The sequence below is a fragment of the Callospermophilus lateralis genome, chromosome 6 (assembly GCF_048772815.1).
Source record: "Callospermophilus lateralis isolate mCalLat2 chromosome 6, mCalLat2.hap1, whole genome shotgun sequence".
Classification (NCBI taxonomy): Eukaryota; Metazoa; Chordata; class Mammalia; order Rodentia; family Sciuridae; genus Callospermophilus; species Callospermophilus lateralis.
Window position 1 is genome coordinate 42,526,765 of NC_135310.1, and position 22,170 is coordinate 42,548,934.

General features: G+C 34.0%; 1 protein-coding gene across 1 annotated transcript in view; it reads right to left on the bottom strand.

Annotated features, from left to right (window-relative positions):
• Clvs2 (clavesin 2) overlaps window positions 1-22,170 on the bottom strand; it is a 61,260-nt gene that overhangs the window by 37,418 nt on the left and 1,672 nt on the right. The window contains exon 2 of the mRNA XM_076859772.1: window positions 9,901-10,075. Coding sequence (XP_076715887.1) covers window positions 9,901-10,075 — 175 coding nt within the window. The remainder of the gene's footprint in view (window positions 1-9,900; window positions 10,076-22,170) is intronic.

Here is a 22,170-nt window from a genome sequence, read left to right on the forward strand (position 1 = left end):
CCATTCACAACTAAAAAAATATTGAAAATTAAAATTAAAATTTTAACAAAATATATGTTATTTATAAATCAGAATCAATATGTTATGTAGTACAGAGGATTATAAACACAAATATGAAACCCCTGGGGTGACTACATAACATGATCCAATCCCAGATGCATGCTTGTAAATGACAAACATGAAGATCCTAAAACCTTTTACAGAGAAATGGTAGGTTCCTACAAAGTAGCAAGAGTTTTTTTGAAACCAGTCTTGTTGTCAGAAATAATGGATGTCTAACAACTATGAAATAATGATCTCAAAGTACTAAGAAAAGATTATTCTGGACTCATATTTCTATATTTAGTAACACTATCAAACACATATGAAAACAGAATAAACACATTGTAGATAATTCAAATACTCTGCAATCTTACCTCCCCTGCATTCTTTTAGATTAAAGAATGCAAAAACAACAACAAAAACCCTTAAGATTTAGTATGTCAAAGACTCAGGAAAAGATACCCAAGAAACAGCTAATAAAGCTTAAGGGTGAAATTTTTAAAATGTCAAGAATGACAGCTCTAATAAAAGAAGAGAAAAAAATCATAACATAAAGCACTCCTAGAATACTTTCAAGAGGAAACTAAATTGCTTACAGTACATGATGTGATTTAAAACCTAGTTAATAATAATGTAATTCTTCCTTTTATTTATTAATTTCTGACTGATTAATAAAAATTGACTTTTATACATTTTCACTATGCAGCTAAACAATAAGTAAAATTCCAACTGTTTCTTATAGCACTTGATAAGCATTGATAATATGGTGAACCCAATAGATTATATATTATAAAATTTGACAGTGACTCTGTTTTCTAAGTTCACACAAGACCCAAGTGTGAAACTTGTCTCATATAGCCTCGCACTGCACAACATGATTTTGATTAATAATGGACCACATGCATCAGTGGTAGCATAAGATAATAAATAATACAGCCTAAGTGTGTAGTGGGCTATGCCATCAAGGTTTATGTAAGTACACTCACCGATGTTCAAAAAATAAAAAAATCACCTAATGACACATTTCTCAGAAGGTATCCATGTTATAAAGTGAGACATGAACTGTATAGTGGTAGCAAATATTCTTTTCTAGAGGTTTCTGAAGTTAGGCCACCTCATTTTAAAAATGTCTCATTCTAATTTTATGACATTAAATCCAAAATTCTGATGGTTTTTAACTTAAAGGTAAAGCAATAACAATATAACTATAGCTGTTGTGATAGTTAATGTGTCATCTTGATTTGGCCCAATGGTGCCCAGATGTATAGTTAAATATTATTCTGCTGTCTCCTGAAAAGATTAATAATTGAAATGGTAAAATGAGTAAATTACATGGCAAGTTCTTTTGCTTCTCAGTCCTTCAGACTTAAACTAAAATTTTACTACCATCTCTCCTAGCATCAAGTTGGCTAAATGTAGGTCTTGCCTGGGACTTATCAGCATCTGTCTCTCAATAAATATATACCAAATTGGTTCTGGTCCTCTGTAGAATCTAAAGTAACACACCTGTCATAGAAATAGTCTGAAGAATTTAGATGAATGGCTTGTCTTTTTTTTTTTTTTTTTTACTTTTACATTCAAGATGTTTGAAAATACTCATCATAGGGGAGTCAGAGTAATTTGCAGAGTTGAGTTCATTAAATCATGGCTGTTACAGAGATATAGCTATACTAACATAGGTATATAGAAATTGACTGTTCCCTCACTTATGTAAACCTGATAGGGTACATATTAGCAGTGAGTATGAAGAATGCATTGTAGGAAAGGTATATTTATTCCTTTGTACTTGAATGTAGGAATTCAAGTTCCTTGAAACGGTGTCTAATTATCACCTCTTCCTTTCATAGAACAAAAGCAAAATACTTCTTAAATAGCTGATTGAAGACGTATCAAAGTTATTTTAAGAAATCAGCACTCTAAAAGGTGTCCACCAATGTTTCTTCTTTCTGGAATCATAAATAATCTCCATTTCTTAGCTTTCCTTGTCATAATGAAAGTTGCTTGTTTGAGTTCTAGCCAATGCAATGCAACGTGTACAATTCCAGGTCTAGCCTATAGAAATCTATGATGTAGGATCCTCCATGTTTTTTTCCCCCCTTTCAAGGCAAAGGAATAGAATGGAGCCAAGAAAACTTGGAAACTATATGGAGAAGATGACAGGGCAAAAATGAGGAAGGAATATGGGACAAGAATCACAAGGAATGGCCCCATCTGCTGATCAAAAATGCCCACCAGACTTCATATGAGAGATGGCAGAGCCAATGTACACATTTTGGTTTGTGTCTTACAGCAGTTATTATTATATTAAGTACCTATCTCACACTTATCCATATTTTAACATTCCAATTGATTATAGGATTTAAAATGAAATTCAATTTAGGCCATAGAAACACTGTTATTAATTGTACATCAAATAGTATCTCAGTGAAAAAATTCAAAGAGGCATTCTTCTTATGAGTTTATTATGATTTACACAATTGCAGAAAGAAAAAATCTAAGCCCACTGAAAAACTTTCCTCAGAGTAGTTACAATGAAGGGTAAAAAACTATTTTAATTTCCAGAACAATCTTAAAAGAATACAACAACAGGAGTACTATTCACAGATGAGACAATAACATCACTTACTCTCAAGATGCTAGCATTATGGCACCAAAAATTTAAAATACAATAAAAAAAATATCTACTCTAATTGATATTTCCAAAGATGTTAATTAAACATTCATGAGATAACACTTGGGAAGAGGAACTAAGTATTTGAATGATAAACATGCCAATTTTAATACCTCTAGTTAAACCTGATGCCACTTGGGTCCTAAACTAATTTTTTAAAAGCATAATTGGATGTTCATAGTTTGCAACTTTGATTTGAAGACACTGGAAAAAAATTAGGTTCTGCTGAGAGAGAAGGATACATCAAGATGTATTTACATTGCTGCTAAAAAGCGTGAGAGAATCTGTACTCACTCATCTTTTTTGTTCTCTATTTCAGGACATGTCTAAACATACCCAATAAAATGAAATGTAAAATGACTCATACTGGTCCTTCAATTTTTCATTATGGATAATTACTTTCTATTCATTCATCATTATCTCAATGGCTCAGACTAGAAAAGTGTTATTTACTTCTTTCTCTTTTGTGACTTCAATTATTTGACTATTTGAAACCAAATGATAAAAGCCTCTTTGTCAGTAGTGGAAAGGGTAGAAGTATTAAATTTTATTGATAATTTCTAATACTCTTTAATTCAGTAAAAATGTGTTCAATAATTCTAGAGTACTCATCTCTTCATTTTTTAAGTTTAACACCTACTTCTTATAACTAGACAATTTTAACACATTTAGGTGCTAATCAAAGGAAATGAACAGCTATTTAAATGCAAGAAAAAATATATAGAGTTTGGGGAATCAGGAGGAGGGGGGAGGGTAGGACACAGTGGAGATGGAAATGATCAAAATATATTATATGCATGTATGAATATGGCAAAACGGAACACATTATTTTGTATAATTAATATGCACTAATAACAATACAGAGAATATACATATAAAAATACGTCTATATGTACAAAATTAATCTAGCCCATTATCAAAGGTTACATGACCCCTGAACTGCTTGCTGAAAATGATATATAAGATTTAGATACCTACTGTCAGATTTTAAGAAAGACTTAAAACATCCTACTTCTGAGGATTACATTTCTCAGCCAAAACACATTCTCACACCATGAAATTACAGAAAATTTAGGTCTTTCATTTATTTTGCTTTAGGTAAGTAACAACTGAAAGGAAGCATACTTCGCTCAGACACTTATGCATGTGAAGAGAAAAACTGCTTTTTTAAAATTTTTTATTTTCCCACATACTGCCCTTGACACTGTTTCTCATTATGGTGGTTATTCCTTTCCCCACAAAACGTGGAAATGAATGATCCCAACTCCAGGCTGTCTGAATGAATACAGGTCACGAATCCATGTGTTCATTTTCCAAGAGACAGTCATGGTTTCAACACCCTCCTATCTGTACAGCCCTAAGTTTAAAAGGTAGCTTGCAAGCAAGAGATTTCTACTATTGTTCAAAGCATTCTACATCTGAAAACTATTGGTGGGTTAACAACCAATACAAAGAACACTGTTGTAAAGCACAGACTCCTTTTGTTTTATTACGAATTTCTAATTTAGTCATTATCACACCAAATCTCTTATTCTTCCTTAACCACCTTACACACCCACACCCACATGCACTTTCAAATCTGCCAAAAATTACAAGTAGGATTTCAAAAACTGAATAAGATAAGTCTGAACTGAAGTAAAGGAGCTCCTCATTCGCTAGCCTTGAACAGTGATGTTCCAAGTCATTAGCATGTCCTCTGTTTCTGGCACATTTCCCTAGGTGGAACCAGGCTCCCAAAGAGCCTGAGCCAGAATTTGTAGAGGCAGCACTTTTTGCCTTTCACATGAATGATCAGAGCTCTCGGAGCTAACAGATTGTTGGCTGCTGGTAATGCTGGGCCCTTGAGTCAAATGAAAAGGCCAGTGAATTGATTACATATTCTTTATTGTTTCACAAGTTTGACTTATTAAGTGCTCTTGAACTATCTGGCCCTGTATTAGGCACTTTACAATGGCCCTATGTCCAAGGTTTATGTAGCAGTTTAAACCCTTGTTACCGTCAAACCCTTTTGCCAGCAAGCCACATCTTGACTGTATTACATACTTTTCAGCAGATGGAGTTTGGGGATTGCTGTGAAATCGTGAAAACAAAAGCAGAGACAGCAGGATAACACTAGGGGAATAACCAATAAATATACCTAAAGAGCAACGAACAGTACAGGTAGGGTTAGCAGGGTTAGGATAAGGTTTTTTGTTTTTTTTTTTTTTTTTAATTTACAAATTGGGAGATTCTAGATTCATGGACCAGTTTGTGTTGTGCATTTTTAAAGAAGTTTCCAATATTTTGTAATTTTAAAAAAAAGAGGAACAGAAACCAAAAATATTAAAAGTACACCCTTTCATTGTAAATTCAGAGTCTAAGCTGTGCCAGGTATTTTCAAACATTTCATATTTTAATTGGCTTCCCAGGCAGACACCTTACAGTCTACAAGTCACATTCACTTAATCTTATATTGATTTTCTAAGAAACATCCTGTTTCTATGACTACACCAATCAATTAGCTGCTCATAAATAGTGAGACAATTTTCTCTTTTCTCTCCAATGAAGCTTGAAGAGTTTCTTCCCACAAGAATATCTAATGTTGCCCCTTGCCCATAAAGAAATGACATTATATTATATTAAAGACAGTTGATGTTTTTCTTATTTTGAAAATATTTGGAGATTCTGCACAGAGAAAACATACAAAATTGCCTTGGACCAAAATTTGAATGGCTTATCAATCTGCAGTTGTTTTTATAAAAGGTCTCTATGGTTACCAGCGAAAAAATGGCCTTCCCTTCACCTTCATGCTCTATCCCAGAGAACTGGAAGACTGGTGATCACTCAAGGAGTCTGCTCACTGGGAAAAAGACAATGGTTCTGCTCCTCGGAGTGAACAAAGTGCAAAGCCACAGGCTAGTCATGTGTAACTTCTTTAGTTAACACTGCACTATCTATTCCAATAAGGAAATTCCATTCACATTAATATGTGAGGATTTGAGATAAATATGCACATTCTTTTTCTTAGGAATATACTAGGAATCAACAGAAGCAGCATGATTAACGAATGATATTGGTCTCCAGAGTCAAAAAACCTAGACCTGAGTATTAATATCAGCTGAGAAAATTTGGCAACGCATCTTAAACTCTCTGTGGTTCCATTTCCTGTCTTATAAAATGGGATTGATATAATTAACTCAAGGCTATTTGGAGGATTCTCTAGATCTAATCTATCCTTACTTCAATCAAAGTTCATTCTTCTATACAAAATATCTTTCCACAGCAAAAAAGAGACCAGAACACTTTCCTTTTCCAAACCTCCCTATGTCTGGAGAGCACAAGTCAAACTACATAAAGCATTCAGTCTTCCATCCCATGCAACTGGTTCCCAGACTGCTTTTTCAGGGTCATTTCTGGTTAATTCTTAATTCATGCCTTATCCCAGCCACATCAAAACAGATTCATTATGCACTTCCAAACACATTCTGCATTTGTCCAATGTATTTTCCCAAATTTTCCCTACCTAAAATACCCTCTATCCTTGTCTCCTTAGCAAACTTTTGCTCAATTCTTAATTCCAAGGACACCTCTCCAACCACCACCTTTCTAGTTGATTTAAGAACTTCTCTCCCATAAAGCAAACATTAAATTTCAACAGGTAAAATAATATTGTTCTTTCTTTCAGCTTCCAGTATGAAAACATATGTTATTTGGCATCTAGCATGAAAATATCTACATGTTATTTAAACACAGAGAAGTCACAGGGAAAAATTACATCAAAAGAAAAAATATATTCAGATTCCGAAAATCAATCAATAATAATTCATCACTGAATTGTTAGATAAGAAGCACATATCCAGATAAATATGCCACCTGAAAAATGAGCTAAACCACATTGACTTCAATCACCTGTTAAGTGCAAGATATATCATTTCCAATATTATAACACTTAAATTTTTAGACGAATAAACATACACATTCAAATCAATTAAGTAATTTGTAAAACTACTTGATATGTGGCAGGATGCCATCCAAATTCAGATGTGCCTGACTCCTCAGTGCATTCCACTATTCCATATTCTCTCTCACTTGACTTGCCCTTTGGTCACATGTGGACCTGCAGTAATGGTCTAAGTATCCTTATACAGTGCCTCAGGTGCTATCTTTAGCCAGGCCACTCAAAATACTCTTTGACTGAGGTTTGAAAAGGAGATTGGTGCATTGTTAGATTGTATAGTCAACTCAAAAGGAAGTCAGAATCTCTTCAAAACAGTAACATCTCATTAAAATTAATCATTAAAATAACTGCCCTGATGCTAGATCTACTTGTAGCCTTTCTTACTTTTGGTTCAACTCTCTAAAATATGTTTTATGTTTACCTATATAAAAATAACATTATGGAAGAATTATGATATAACATTAATCCTTTCTAAATTGCCTTGAATTAACTGGAAAACATTTACTATTTTTGTGGTGTTGGTGGTCTTGGTGATAGAAGCTGTTAAGCAAAATAAAATTGTATATGTATCTTTAATTATTTTTTGATGAAGATTCCTTGAAAACTGCTTATTAATGTCCTGGATGAAACATCCAGCTACATACAATATTTCTCACACAGAAAATGCGAAATGAAATAGGGACTTGATTTTAAAAGCTTGACAATGTTAATTCAGTATGAGACTATGTATGAGATCAAACATGTCATAATGGAACATTTTGAGCAATCCTACAATCTAGGATTCAGAATTACCATTGCTTTTAGGAATAGTTATATAGGCATGAATACAGGCATAGATAATACAGAATTAGACAATCAATTTGAACTGTAGAAAATTTGAGTTAAAAGTCATTAACATATAAAATTTATTTCCTGGGAAAGCTCCCTTTTTAAGTTGCCTCTGGACTGGTGATCAAGAGGAATTAGACCTGTTCATTCACTCCACTCTGGAAGAAAGGAAAAGAAGACCAAAATATTTACAGGGAAAAGAGAGAAGGCAGGTCCCTATGTGCAGCAGAGGTCCACAAAGGAAGAGTATCATTTCCCTCCTTGTATGTAGATACAAGCACTGAGGTTTAATCTGACTGCAGCTTCTCCTGTGCTCACACTTAAAGCAACTCTGACAGTAGCCCCGGCTAATGAGAAGTTCCCAAGCATCTCTGAGTCATCAGTTTGTTCTTCAGCAATGACGTATCACACACCATTAAGTAAGTCTATAAGTGGGCAAGTTACAAAATAGCAGAATATTAGATCTATCTTTGAGGTGCTTTTAAAACCTTCTTGGGTATAATGAGTTCTCCAGTCTGTTCTCACAGCTGAAGGATAGGCTGTTGCTAATGCAAACATAGGTTAAATAAGGATAACAATTAGGCAGGTTACCAAATATGTTAAGTTACTGTTAGTTTCTCATTCCTGTGACCAAAATACCTGCTATAAACAACTTAGAGGAGGAAAATTTTATTTTGGCTCATGGTTTCAGAGATTTCAGCACATGGTTAGCCAGCCACCTCCATTGCTTCAGTCCTGAGTTGGGACAGAACATCATGGCAGAAGGGCATGATTGAGGAAAGCTGCAGAGCTCATGGCAGTCCAAAAGCAAAGAGAGGGAGACAGAGGTGTCAGGGGCAATATACCCTTCCAGAACATAGCCCCAGTGACCTACTTTATCTATCTGGGTTCCATCTCCTTCAGTTTCTTCACCTCTCAGTAGTTCATTCAGCTCTCAATGAATGAGGTCAGAGCTCTCACAGTCCAGTCACCTCCCCGGAGGCCTACCTCTGAACATTGCTGTTTAGGCTTGGTCAAGCCTTCAACACAAGAACATTTGGGGGACATTTCAGATACAAACTATAATGAATAACACAGCTGATGAGAACCAATTTCTTTTACAAACTGAAGAACAATTTATTCATTACTGAGAAATAGCAGAATTAGGTCTCATTCTACATGACTTACATATTGCCAAACATGCTTTATTCTGCGCCCTCTCTCAGCCCTTGTTAACTGTCTCTGTGGAGTTTAAAAAAAAAAAAAAAAAAAAAAAGGTGTTTTTTAAGATAAGAAAGGGGAAAGGCAGACTCACCAAGAGCCAGTCAGGAAACTTGCAGTGGGAAAAACTTACATTGAAAAGAAAGATCAGTGTGTCTTATTCAGTCTGGAGGCAGAACTCAAACTGTGAATTCAATTTGGTTAAGATGTCCTGCCACCTGCAGCAGTGGCCCATTGTTAGGGGTTCAGCAGTCATCAATTTATGTGCCAGAGACACAGTCAGAAATTACTATGGAGTGAAGATCTGGATTATTTGGACTTATTCAACACAAAAATGCCTAACACTTTGACATGATGAATAATGCATATATAATTCATTAATTTGAAATAAGAGATAGTATCAGTGATGAAAATTAGAAGAAATAACTGTTAACTCACAAATTTCAAGAATGAGTTAAAAGCAAAGAGAATAAACATGGAATAATACTACTCAAGTGAACTTGCAAATCTTTCTAGAAGATTAAAATAAATTCCATAAATATTATACACAAAGTAGCATATATTAGAGATTGAGCCAAATGACATCCTAAAAGTCAAAAACTTGACAACAGCAAGGTTATGACAGTAAATTATGATCCACTTCCTTTTTTATTATCTCCAAGTCAATAATCATTCCCTAGAAGATGCACCATAATAATACATTCCATGTAACAACTCCTCCCACCTAAAAAAGGAAAAAAAATAGGTCTAAAGAAATAATTCAAAATGATAATTTGTGTGCTTTTGAAACAAAATAAACAAAAATAATGTTGACCAACTTTAGGCCAACTTTTGACCAACTTTGCGGATCCTTCCCCGATTCATTAGATTATATGGAATAATAAAAGATGCATTTAGTTAATTAACCAATAAACACAGAAAAGGAAAAAGAAATAAAAACCAAGTCCCACTATCTAATAATTCAAATTTTAAAAAGTTACATGTCTTGATTATCGAGATAAAAATCTCAGTCCCTCACCTATATGTTTAGACATAATGAAGTCTTCTAAAAGACTAGCATCCTACCGCTCATCTTTTAAAATCCTTTTATTCAGTTAGTATTTTAATGTTTGTACTAAGAAAAAAGCTATGCTTTTTGTTTTTATTATCCTGTAAGCTATTTTGCATTTGAAGTCATTGAATAAGAGAAGTCAAACATGGCACAGTAACTGGCATCTCCTACCTGAAGACCTTCAATAGCTAATCGCAGCATGCTTGGCGTAAGTTTAGAGGCTTGCTTGAAGGTGAAGTTACTCCAGTCTATGATCAAAACAAACCCGTTGACTTGAAGCTCAGGATCTTCAATCATGGCTTCTAAAGAAAGTAAGATGGCACGCAGAATATCCACCAGTGTGTACCTATCAGTAACAGAAAAGTACTCAATTAGATCTGACAACTCTTGTAGAATCTGTGGAAAGCTTTTTTTTACCACACTAAAGAGTTCCTTTAAAATACCTCAAAAAATCTCAAGAAAAAAAAAATCTCAAGGAAATTATTTTGCCTAAAAAGCTTCTTTTAAGAAGTTTACTTTATGTAGGCTCTGGGGACATATTAGTATTTAACATATATTCTATTTAAACAAGTAGCAATGGTTTTGAAAATACTACAGTTTTTTTTTTCATACTTTGTAGTCATTTAATTTGCAGCTAGGCCTTCCTATGAGTTTCTAATATCTCATTTCGGCTATCCCCAAAAGTAGGCATCATAGTTTGGAACAGCTTAAGAATGCTGTGGGTAATTCTTACACTTCTTATATAGTCAGCCCTCCATATTCTAGGGATCTGCAACTCTAGATTCTGTGTGTTGAGGATAGAATTTGAAGAAAAAAAAAAAAAAAAGACACTATGTCTGTACTGAACTCATACTGACTTTCTTAAGAAATACAGTATAGCAACTATTTACATTGTAAGTTATCAAGAGATATTTTTTTACTAGTTGTTCAAAACATTACATAAAGTTCTTGACATATCATATTTCATACATTTGATTCAAGCGGATTATGAACTCCCATTGGATACCAAGAGACAACTATATTTGAAAAATTCAAGAATGAGATCTGAAGGAATTTCATCAACAAGAAAAGTGTATGAGATCACTATGGATAAAAGTATCAGCAGACTTAATTACTTGTGTTGAGTTTGCATCATAAAGATAAAAGAAAGAAGAGAAGATGAGAGGGACAGATAGGGAAGGCACACAAAGGCAGAGAATCAGAAAATCATGGAAATTTACCTCTTTAATAAGTGCAAGTCATCCGAATTTAGAGTTGGATCTTTATTTTTTCCTACCTTGCTCCTTAAGACAGTATCAGACACATTCTAGAAGCCCAATAAGTGCACTTATTCCTGCAAAATAGGACTAGACTGGGGAACAAGGAGACTAGTTGTAGACTAAGAAACTGATTGAATGAAGACAGCAGAAGTAAGAACAAAAATAAGAAGCCAAATTTGATAGGTTTTTAGTGGTAAAAATAATAATTTGATATTTAAATAGATGTGGAGAGTAAAATTGAGGAAAGATTAAAGAATGACACACAGATTCTAGCTTCAGAGACTCAGTAAATATCAAATCATTAATCAAAATCAATAATACAAATAGAGAGTATTGTTGGGGATGTCTGGAAATACAGAGTTTTGAACAGAAACTGTTGCATTTGATAAACATGTAATATATCCAGAAAGATACATTAAGAAAGCATCTGGAAAAATAGATACTAAGCTCAGAAGAGAGCTCAAAGCAAAAAGTTCTAGAATCAAAAGTACAAGCTGAAAGATCAAGGAAATAAAGTGGTTACTACAGTCAAAGCTAAGAGAGATATCAGATAATTATTCTAATAATACAATCATTAAGAAATCCCCAAATTTTAAAAGGAGTCAGAAAATTTATGGACAATGGTAATAATTTTGATTTTTTATATAATCTATATTTTAAGAATTTTTCTCCTGAGACATTCAGGTGAAGATGTTCAGGAAAAGCATACAGAGAGAGATCTGCACCTTGGGGAATAAGTGGGATGGGGTGGAAGGGGATCAGGAATAGAAATCACCTGTATTTAGTGGAAGTGATATACTCACCAAGGAGACAGTATGAGATGGAGGTATTGAAGAGAGAGTAGTTCTATTTTTCCTTCTAAAAATATCTGGAGGTGAATGAGAAAGTATGATAGTTTGGAAAGGAATAAAAAAAGAACATTGGAACTTTAGATAATTTCTCATCCATTCATTTTCCAGTCTGTAAAACTATCTGTTAGGAACAGAATCTTTAAGATTCTAGCATTAACCAATAGGGCATGATGTCAGAAGACTTCTATATGGCATCTCTGCCCTGCCTGTCATTAGCTGCATGGCCCTTGATGTACCATTAATTTAAAATTCTAAGGACCAGTTCCCTTATTTGAAAGTATAGTGGTAGCTATGCCTATCTCACAGGGTGGGAGGTAGGAGTTGGAAGGCAAAGAATCATACAGATAATTCTGATGAAATAATCTGCACAATGCTAGGTATACAGGAGGTATTCAGTGAAAGTTGGCATACATACCTAACTTACTTTGGGTTGTAATGGTAGCCCTAGATATAGTGCACTAGGTAGGGTATAATGAGAACTGAAGAACATTTTCCTTAAAAAGTTAACTATGATTTTTAGAATAGACTATTAATTACTATTTTAAAAGACAATAATCAAGAGATTATTTTTAACCATCTAGAATGAGTCCAGGTATTACAGGCCTAGAGATATGGAATCCAAAACTATTTCTTGAATACATAATATAATGAAACTTTTTGTAGAGCTCTATTATTTATTTGTTATTAGTGAAAAGCGTATGACTTAATGCCTTTAATGTCACTTGATGGCTGGCCTACCTTCATTGTGGACATAATGGCCTGCATGTGTTATAACCTAAAGCCTATAAACCTACAAAGATGGATAAGTTGAAATAGAAAGTTTTAAGTTAAAATTAGATTTTAAAATCTAAAATTAGAAATTAGGTTAAAATATGCATCCCCTCAAAATCATTTTACTTTCTGAAATTCAAACTAATATCATGCTGGGCCAGGGTTGTGGCTCAGTTGTAGAGCACTTGCCTAGCATGCATGAGGCACTGGGTTCAATCCCCAGCATCACATAAAAATAAATAAATAAATAAACAAATAAAATAAAGGTAATAAAATAATAATATCATGCTAAAGAAAATTAAAAATCAGAAAAGTCTAATTTAGGATGTTTCCTCATTATGAGACTCATTTATTCTTCTATTACCCTTAAGAATATAAAATTACATTAATATCAAAATACCATAAAATAAAATATGAATCTTAAATCAGTTTTGGAAGGATGATGCATTTGTATCTAGTAAAGGTAAGTCATGGTACAAGTAATTCTAAAAACAAGAGGCAGTTTGTTTAAGGAATACACTTGAAGTACAGTTCTTTGAAACTATATCAAAATCAAGGATTAAAATAATTATATAATTTATCTATATAAATAAATATATTTTTATTTAAAAATATATTATATATATATATATAAATTTATTTATATAAATACATAAGTATATTCTAAGTAAAATATATTTAAAGTAAAAATATATTTTTGTATATAGATAAAATATATAAATTACAAAAATTGTATATTATAAATTATACATATAAATGGGTTATAAATTTTTGAGTTATATATAATATTATAAGTTATATATGTATGCTATATATAGATATATAATCATCCTAAAAGAAGTAAAATAAGGAAAATTTCAAGATCACATGGAAGAAAATCAAGTTTGCAAAGTTTTCAAGAGAAAATCTAACCAAGTTTTTTAATTTAATAACTTGTTCCAAGAAATCTAAGTGATCTTCATAAAAATCATTTGAATTTATAAGCTTGAGAAAGTAAAAACATCTTAGCTAACATATCCAAAGGGCAGGCCAACACCACTCTTGACTTACTCCTGTCCTCTGTTGTCAAACATGTCATATTATTACCATTAGCAGCTCAGCAGGCTACTCCTTAGAAGAACATGATTTCACAGGCTCTTGCCAAAGTCTGTAAAATACCTTCCAAAGAAATGTAGAATCTATGAATTTATTTCTTCAGGAATCCTACAATTGCTCTCCTCTTTAAATTATTTTAACTGTTATAATTTGGAAATTAGAAGTTACTATAATGAAATATGTTACATATTCATGTTTGGTATTTATACCTAAATTATATATATATGAGTTTCATCATTGCTATTCTTCCCTTGTGTGTTGGAAGAAATCCTCTTAAACACACACACACACACACACACACACACACACACGCGAAAAACAAAACTAGCACATTGTTGCAGCTCTTGACTCCTGATTGTGCTCCCCCAAATAACATTAGCTAAAACTTGAAATTGTAGAGAAAAGGATGCATAGCTCATAGTAAGAAGAAATCATAACACAAGCAAGGAATTTTACAACTGACATCTGACTATGTAGACCACTGTCCCTGAATGAAATCAAAGTAACCATAATATGTTAAAAACATATGGAGAGTACTTTGACACCAGAGCTCCTATTTACTCACTGTATACTCAGGAAAACACCTAATCCCTCTTGAAATTTTATAGCTATAAAACCAGTCTGAAAAGATATATGCAAAATATAAAGTAAAATCTGTTTGTTTAACTTAATCAAAGTCTTTTTAATATACAACTTACCACTATCCCAAATACAGAGTGAAAATTAAATACTTGCCTATTTTTCTAATCTCAGGTTGTCTGTGCACCTTGAAGAAGTTACTGAACCTTGCTAAGCCTCCATTTCCTCTTTTCAAAATGGAAATGGTAGTTGTTACCTCCTAGAACAAAATGTGAAATACAGTCCACTGCCTATCACATAGAAAATACTTTGAATGTTAAGTTCTATGATTTCTATAATTATATAATTTTATCACCTCATATTCTACAGTTGCTTTTGTACTTTTGAACCATGTATTCTTAACTTTGCAGACTTGAGAGAATAAAAATTAAATAAAATAATATATGTAAAGTTTTTATCATCACTTGGCATATAATATAGCCAATGAGTATGTTTGCTATAATCATTGCTGTTGAGACTCTTCTATTTGGTTCCATGACACTACAATTTTTTTCCTCCTACTTTCTGGATACTCTATGTCTTCCATCACTGGTTCCACTCTTTCTTAAATCATCCAAATGCAGAAATAGACCTTGGTTTCCTCCTGTCACCAGGTAGTACCTCATAGAGTTCCTGAATCATGCACTTTTCCCACTGGCCAATACACAAGTAAATGTCTCACCTGTATGCCCAGAGACAGTGTCACTCTTAAGCAACACACTCATCCTTCCAGTTGCCACTTAAACATCAGCACCATAGTAAATGTTACCTGAGATATTTCATATCAATGATACTTATCTCAGTACTTTCACTACTCACTTCCCCTCTGAGATTATTTGCAATGATCAATTAATGAAGAATGATTCTTGGATATCCCCATTCCCTTCTCCTTCTGTGTATTTTCACCAAGTTCCAACTACTTTTCTTTTTATTTCATATGTCTTTGGCTTCCAACTCTTCTTTGCCAGTAGTCTCAGGTTCATTGCCTAATATAATGGCATTTCTCTTTTGTTTTTCTCCCCTTTATCTTGCCAACACCCTACTGTGATATTAATCATGCTGCACATAACACTGCTCCCCCATGGCTCTTCCAAAACCTCACCATTCCCTTAATAATTATACTTCTTACCTTGCACATCCATGCAGATTCCCTCTAGACTTCAAGGTCTTGTGACGTCTATCCCCCAGCAAACTGGTATACTTCTCAACTATTCCTTCATTTCAATCTGTTAAGGACACCTTTCCTTTTCATTTTCCCTAAGTTCTACCTTTCTCTGGGCCTACCTCTGGCATGGTCTCTTCTGTGAGATTCTCTCCATCTGATGGGGACCCTTTCTTTCTCAGTCTATGGCTGCAGACATGTAAGCTTAGCCTAAAAACTGAGTTCTACTGTTTAATACTACTCTCTCTCCTCATTGCCCAATAGTGTACCCAGAATACTATAGGTACACAAGAATATGTGCTATGATCAATTTTCCAAGGGTAAAGGCCACACTGCTTTACTTCCTCCCACAAAGAATATCAAAGTGCCCTATTTGGCATCATTATTTTTAGTTATATCATTCATGTATGGCTTTTCTGTCCACCCAAAGGGCAAAGCAAAACACCTTCTTGGACTGAGGGCAGACAAGACCTTGCCATGCAGCAGTACTGAGTAGAAGTACACAACCTGCAGCCAGGAGCCCTGGCTAATAAAAGAAGTTATTGCTTAAAGTGAATGCAGAAAGTACTTTGAAAACTTACTCAAGCACATTAGAGCAGCTTCTTCTCCTGTTTCTGACCATGCAATTTTTGGTGGCTTCTTGGTCTATGCTTCCCTCCTGGCATTCACAGCACCTTCTCTCTCAACACATCTTATAGTCAGAGCAAAAATCAACTGAAATCACAAGCAGGTCATGTCCTTCTACTCTCCAGCCTTTTCAGCATAACAGGGAAAACTGGCATCCTAGCATCACATACAATAGCACAACAGCCAGCAACTTCCCTTTGTCACTAAGTCAATCAGCCATTATTAAATTCTTCATTAAGCCTGCCCAGCCCTTCACTCTTCATTAAACAACATTTTCTAAAGTCTAAAGCATGTCTTGTTGGAAAGCTGCTTGGGGGAGAGACAAAGAAGAATTAACCTTTATTAATACCTCAGGGTGTGGTTAGTGCCAAAGCTGAGGAACCTATCTAGGTGTTTTATACTACTGTGTTGTAATGATAGTACCTCTATGGGGTAATAGCTTAAGATTTCCAAAGCAATTTTAAACGTATTGTCTTAATATCAAAATAATCACCAAAGTCCCTGGGCTGGCTTTCTTCCTATTATTAAACAGATGAGTACATAGGGTCTCAGAGAATTTATATAGTTTGCCCAAAATCACTAAGAAATAGGGAGCCTAGATTACAAGCCATGTCTTTCTGACTCCATGTAAACCAGGTTTCTGTCCACTCCCCATTGTGCCTCATATCTGGAACAGTTTGGTGAATAGCTGCTCTGCTTTTTCATTTCTTAGTGGCATAATATGTGAGTCAGAAGATAGGTGATCAGGAAATCGATATCAAGGTGGCACAGTGGCACAGTGGCACTGTGCTGGGCACTCTCCAGCCAGCCCCCTGTTGGGACTCTGGTGAAGGGAAGCACAAAGACATTCACAGGAGTCAGAATGGGAAGCAAAGCAGCTAAGTCTACAAACCTCAGATGAAATAGAAACTCTGAGATTTTCATCTGCCTGGCTTCTTTTACTGAGCACAAAAGATTACCTGTCTGAGCCTTGCTTTAATTTTACTGCTGTGGGAACATATGTGAATAAGAACAAGAGAAGCACTGGAAATGAGACATCTGCAGATAAAATGTCACTCTGAAAAAAAATAATTATACAACTATTGCTACAAAAAAAACACTTAACATTGGATTGAATTTTACTGGAATAAATAAGTCATCAACCTTTCTTTTCAGGGACAGATACTCTATGCAAGTGTCTGTTAGTAAAGTCTTTGCCTTCAGAAAATATATTCCTACACCTTAACTTAGTTATCTATATTCTTCTGTTTAATCAAGATTTTTTAAAGCAGCCAGGTACAGTGGCATACACCTGTAATACCAGCGACTCAGGAGGCTGTAGCAGGAGAATCACAAGTTCAAAGGCATCCTCAGCAACTTGGCAAGGCCCTTAAGCAACTTAGCAAGACCCTGTCTCTAAATAAGAAAAGGGATAGGGATGTGGCTCAGTGGTTAAGCACTCCTGTGTTCAATCCCTAGTATATATATATATATATAAAAAATTGAAACCATAGATTGGTTTTCTTTTTTGTAGTTATCAGAGCTCAATTTTTATATAATCACATTTAACTGTCTTTCCCTTGATTTATGTTGATAACTCTCTTTACCCAAAAGAAAGTGACAGATTCACTTACTAGCTGCACGATCATAAGGCAAGTACTCAACTGCTATAATACAAGCTTCTAAGTTTTTTTTGAATATGTGAATGAATAAGTGAATGAATGAAAAGGAACAATAAAAAGTTAGATTCAGAAAACCACACAGGTGATGAGTCCCTGCGTAACTGAGAAGCCCATAGCTTCACCTATGCTGAGAACTTCCAGTGCTGATCAACAGTATCCTCTTAAAGTATATGCAATCTCCCTGGTAAAAAAATAGATTTTCATATTTTTTCTTCCCAAGGAGATTATATGTCTCTTAACAGTACAAAGTTTGTGTTGTATCTCTATAATACCTGCTAAATTTCTAAGTATAGGGCAAATATTCAACTAAAGTTTATTTTCAATCAATTCAAATGAAATAAATATTAATTTATTCCTGTTATTTGATGTCATGATGATCCAAACTACAGGAGTATCTTTTGTTTCATAACACTGCTTATTTTAATCACTATTAAAATATACGCACCCCTGGGTTAAGTTAGAAGAGCTCTGTCTTTTCTCAAAAGGGGGGAAATACATTAACTTAGTAAGAATAACTTGTTAATATACAAATTGTTGGCCCAGTTTTTAAAATATCTTTAAATATTTCTTTAGAGGCCTCCTTTTGGGGCATTTAGGTAGCCCAAAATACCTTGCTCTTCTTCAACCTTGTTTAAAGTTGCACATTTGAAACATGGAAATAGTCGGATTTAAAATAGACCTAATCAATGCTATACTGAAGTTTGGCCCTCCAGTGTTTGCAGTTATTTCGGGATTATTTCACTAATTACTGCATAGTTGCCCCATTTTTAAAAATTTTTTTTGTAGTTGTAGATAGACATAATGCCTTTATTTTATTTGTGTATGGTGCTAAGGATCAAACCCAGTGCCTCACACATGCTAGGCAAGTGCTCTGCCACTGAGCTACAGCCTCAGCCCTAATTGCCCCAGTTTTTAGAGACTATTCTATTTTTTTTCACAATATTCCTCTAACACTTCTCAGGACAACTGTCTTTTTTTTTTTTTTAACCTCTCCCATTTTCCCATGGTCTGTACTAAGAGAAGAGTTTGGAATAAGTGGCAGTTTCTAGAGAATTTGTTCAGGGAGCCTCCCTACCACAAATTCTGTTGGGATCCTGTGGAATGTACACCTGTAACTTCTACTTTAGCCTAATGGAAATCTACCCATCACACAATGCAACAATTCCTCAAGGATTTTGAACATAAGGATTCCTGATCCTGCCACTAAGTGTGACAATGACTTTATAGTTGAGAAATGGTTTAATACTTTAACAAACTGAGACAAGAAATCTTGAAAAATCAAGCCAAACAATAAAGTCTCTTCTTTTTAAAATTGTTTTAAAGACTACCAACTGTGAGTAATTCTCCCTATCTTGTTTATTACCCTTGACTGTTTTAATCCATTTCTTTTCATTTTAATCTCATTGAATTGTATTCATTTTAGCATACTTCCAGAGAAAATAAAATCTTTGTAGTTGACATTAAAGCAAATCTGCATTGTCTATGGTTATTTTTTAAGTGGTAAGCCATTATTATCAAAATCATCATTTTGAACATTGACCACACTATTGAAAGATATGAGAGCATGATCATAATTCAAACTGAAACCTCAAATACCTGTCAGTTACATATTTTCTTTTTTTTTTATGAAACACTGCATACTAGGCAAAAACAGACAAGGAAATGTTTTCTAGACAAATTCCAGGATGAGTTAGAGGATCACAGCAATGTCTGGCCAGCGAGTTTTAAGCCCCTTCCTGAGTTTCAATACTGTGATAATCAATGTCCATTATGAAAACCAAAGATAGTGCAAGGTGGTCTGTGCTTTCTGAATTGCCACTATATTAATAATCACTTTAATTCTAGCTATATTTAATTATTTTCTAATAACTATTAACCAAATCCCAGAAAAATGGTTGTTTCTTCTACTAAAATATAGAGAACTACTTTATATGTCTAATGAGGTCTATAGAAGTAAAATACCACTGGCAGCTAACCTATCATTTACAGGCCAACTCTCAGGCTGCATGTCATCTGTAGGTTTCAGGTAACCCAATTTCACTCATGAATATTCCCAGTAATTATGTGCCAGTGGATTTCTACTTCTCAGTTATCTGCTCTTATGCCTTGGGGCCTAGACTGCCATCTCCTTTCACTCCAAACTTCCTTTTCTCAAGTGGTGCTATATATTCTAGCTTCATGGTCCATTATCTTCACACTCTGTTGATGAAATCAAGTGGACATCTTGGAGGTATCTGCTGAGCCCTAAGTAGGGCACTGTCATTTGGGAAGGAAATATGACATGTGATGCACTGAGAGTCCCTGAATACTAATGATGCAACGTAACCATCAAATTATAATTTTGTTGTGTTTGCTTTTGTTTTCAGATATTATGTTAGACAACCTGAAAGGAAATAAAATCGTATGAATTTCTTCCAAGGTAAAGAATGCTCAATGAATGTTACAAATCATCTGAGCCTGTTTTATTTCTTTTTAGAAGACCACAGACCACAACACATTTTGACATTTCACTATTTCTTCTTCTTTTTTTTTTTCAGATTTGTCAGAAGGTGGGGATACTGTAAATATTTTTATTTTACCTTAGCCTTTCTTATGACTTTATATCTCATAAAGATTTTGGAAAGAGTCCAATTATTCATAGAATCTAAAACTATCTTGCACTGTGTTATAGTAGAAAGAGACACTATTTTATATTTACTGTTTTCAGTGTCTTCAGGCACATAAAAAAATTGCCCTACAAATTTAATATAGCAAAAAGCATGTAACAGAGAAATTTTTACTTAGAATTTGTTTTAAAAAACTGCATAACTCTTAATTTACCTCAAATATTTATTGAGCACCTGTTGTAGCTCAAGTGTCATTATAAATATAAGAAATGTCTTTTGTTACACAAATTAATACTTTTGGGGGTTTTGCAAATATTTTCTTCAAAATTCATGAAATCTTATTTTTTCTTTGTATTTAGGAAGTTGGAAATTACCTTTTTTCCAAATAATAATTTTTCTTATATTTCATTTCTGAAATTTTCCTATATAATACTATTTTTTTAAGTATTCAACTCAAGGCATGTGCTCAAAATTATGTTCAGCTGTACAGTTTTCTTGAGAGATGCAGGTGGTTTTGAACTGGCAGGATGAGGACAAGGAACACAGCACTTAACTTACACAGCAGGGGAGAGTAAGATGTAAGGAAATCTGTTACCTAACCTAACAGCCATGGTTAAGTAAGCATGTAGAAAAGGTGGCCGCAGCTTCTGTAGGAGGCAAGTCAAAGAAGCCTTGAGAAAGGGTGGAAAATGAGGATTCATACTGAGAAGGGATCGTAGGACTCTGGCACTACCAGAGATGCAGTTGTTCCTCTAATTTCAGGGTAGGGATCAACACAGTTCTTGTGCACATACTCTAAAGATAAAGATTTACAGAGGCTGCCAAAATGGCAGAACTGCCCATCCAGGAATCCTGTCATTTGGTAAAAGTGGGCTTGGTATGGGGAACAAGTAGGAAGGGGGAGGAATTTATTAAAAACAAACAAACAAAACAGAAGGTAGAAACAACTAAAATTTAGACAAGCTCTAAATCACTTGCATGTGATTTAGATGTATTACAGTTTCTTGGTATACTACAACTTCTTGTTTATACCTGTTCCTTTCCAATCACAGAGTTAGAATTCACAACTATTAATCTATAGGTCCCGTCAGGGTGTTTCTATAGGACATAACTTCTCACATTTTAATTTAAATTCATAGTATTTTCATATTTATATTTTTGTGGAAATTTAATAAAAATGTTCTACATGTCTATCAATATCCCTCCTATTGTAGATTTCCAAAGAGAAAAGGTTTGTTTAGTTAGAACATGTCCTTTATAGAAATGCAAGAGATAGACAACTGAAACAGTTCCTTAAGTATATCCAGAATAATCTTCCCATATAGAAGAGAACTATAAGTGACTTTCATCTTAATCATCCTAATAAATCATTATGAATGTTAGTTAACTTATAAAATAGATGAAATAGTTCTGATGTATGTATATGTGTCTTTGAATAAAATCTGCCTCTCTAGGGATATTTGTAACAAACATTCAGATGTATTTAAATATAAAATTTCCATAGCCATCATATCACTAAAGCTTAATAAAGTTCTAAATGAACTGTAAAGTGGAATATTAGGTTCTTTCTCAAAGTTTTCAGTTTTGCTATGCAATCATCATTTGCATGACTTCATAATGTATTTAGATGAAGGAAAAAAAACACTTCCTAAAGAAAACTTACAGTTGTTGGATAGAATTTCATAGTCCTTTGATGTTTTCCACATGATAAAAGGTGTAGTAAGGTCTAGCCAAAGTAAAGAAAGCTCCATGTCCTTCAATGGCTAATTTTATCTATGAGTTTCTTAAATG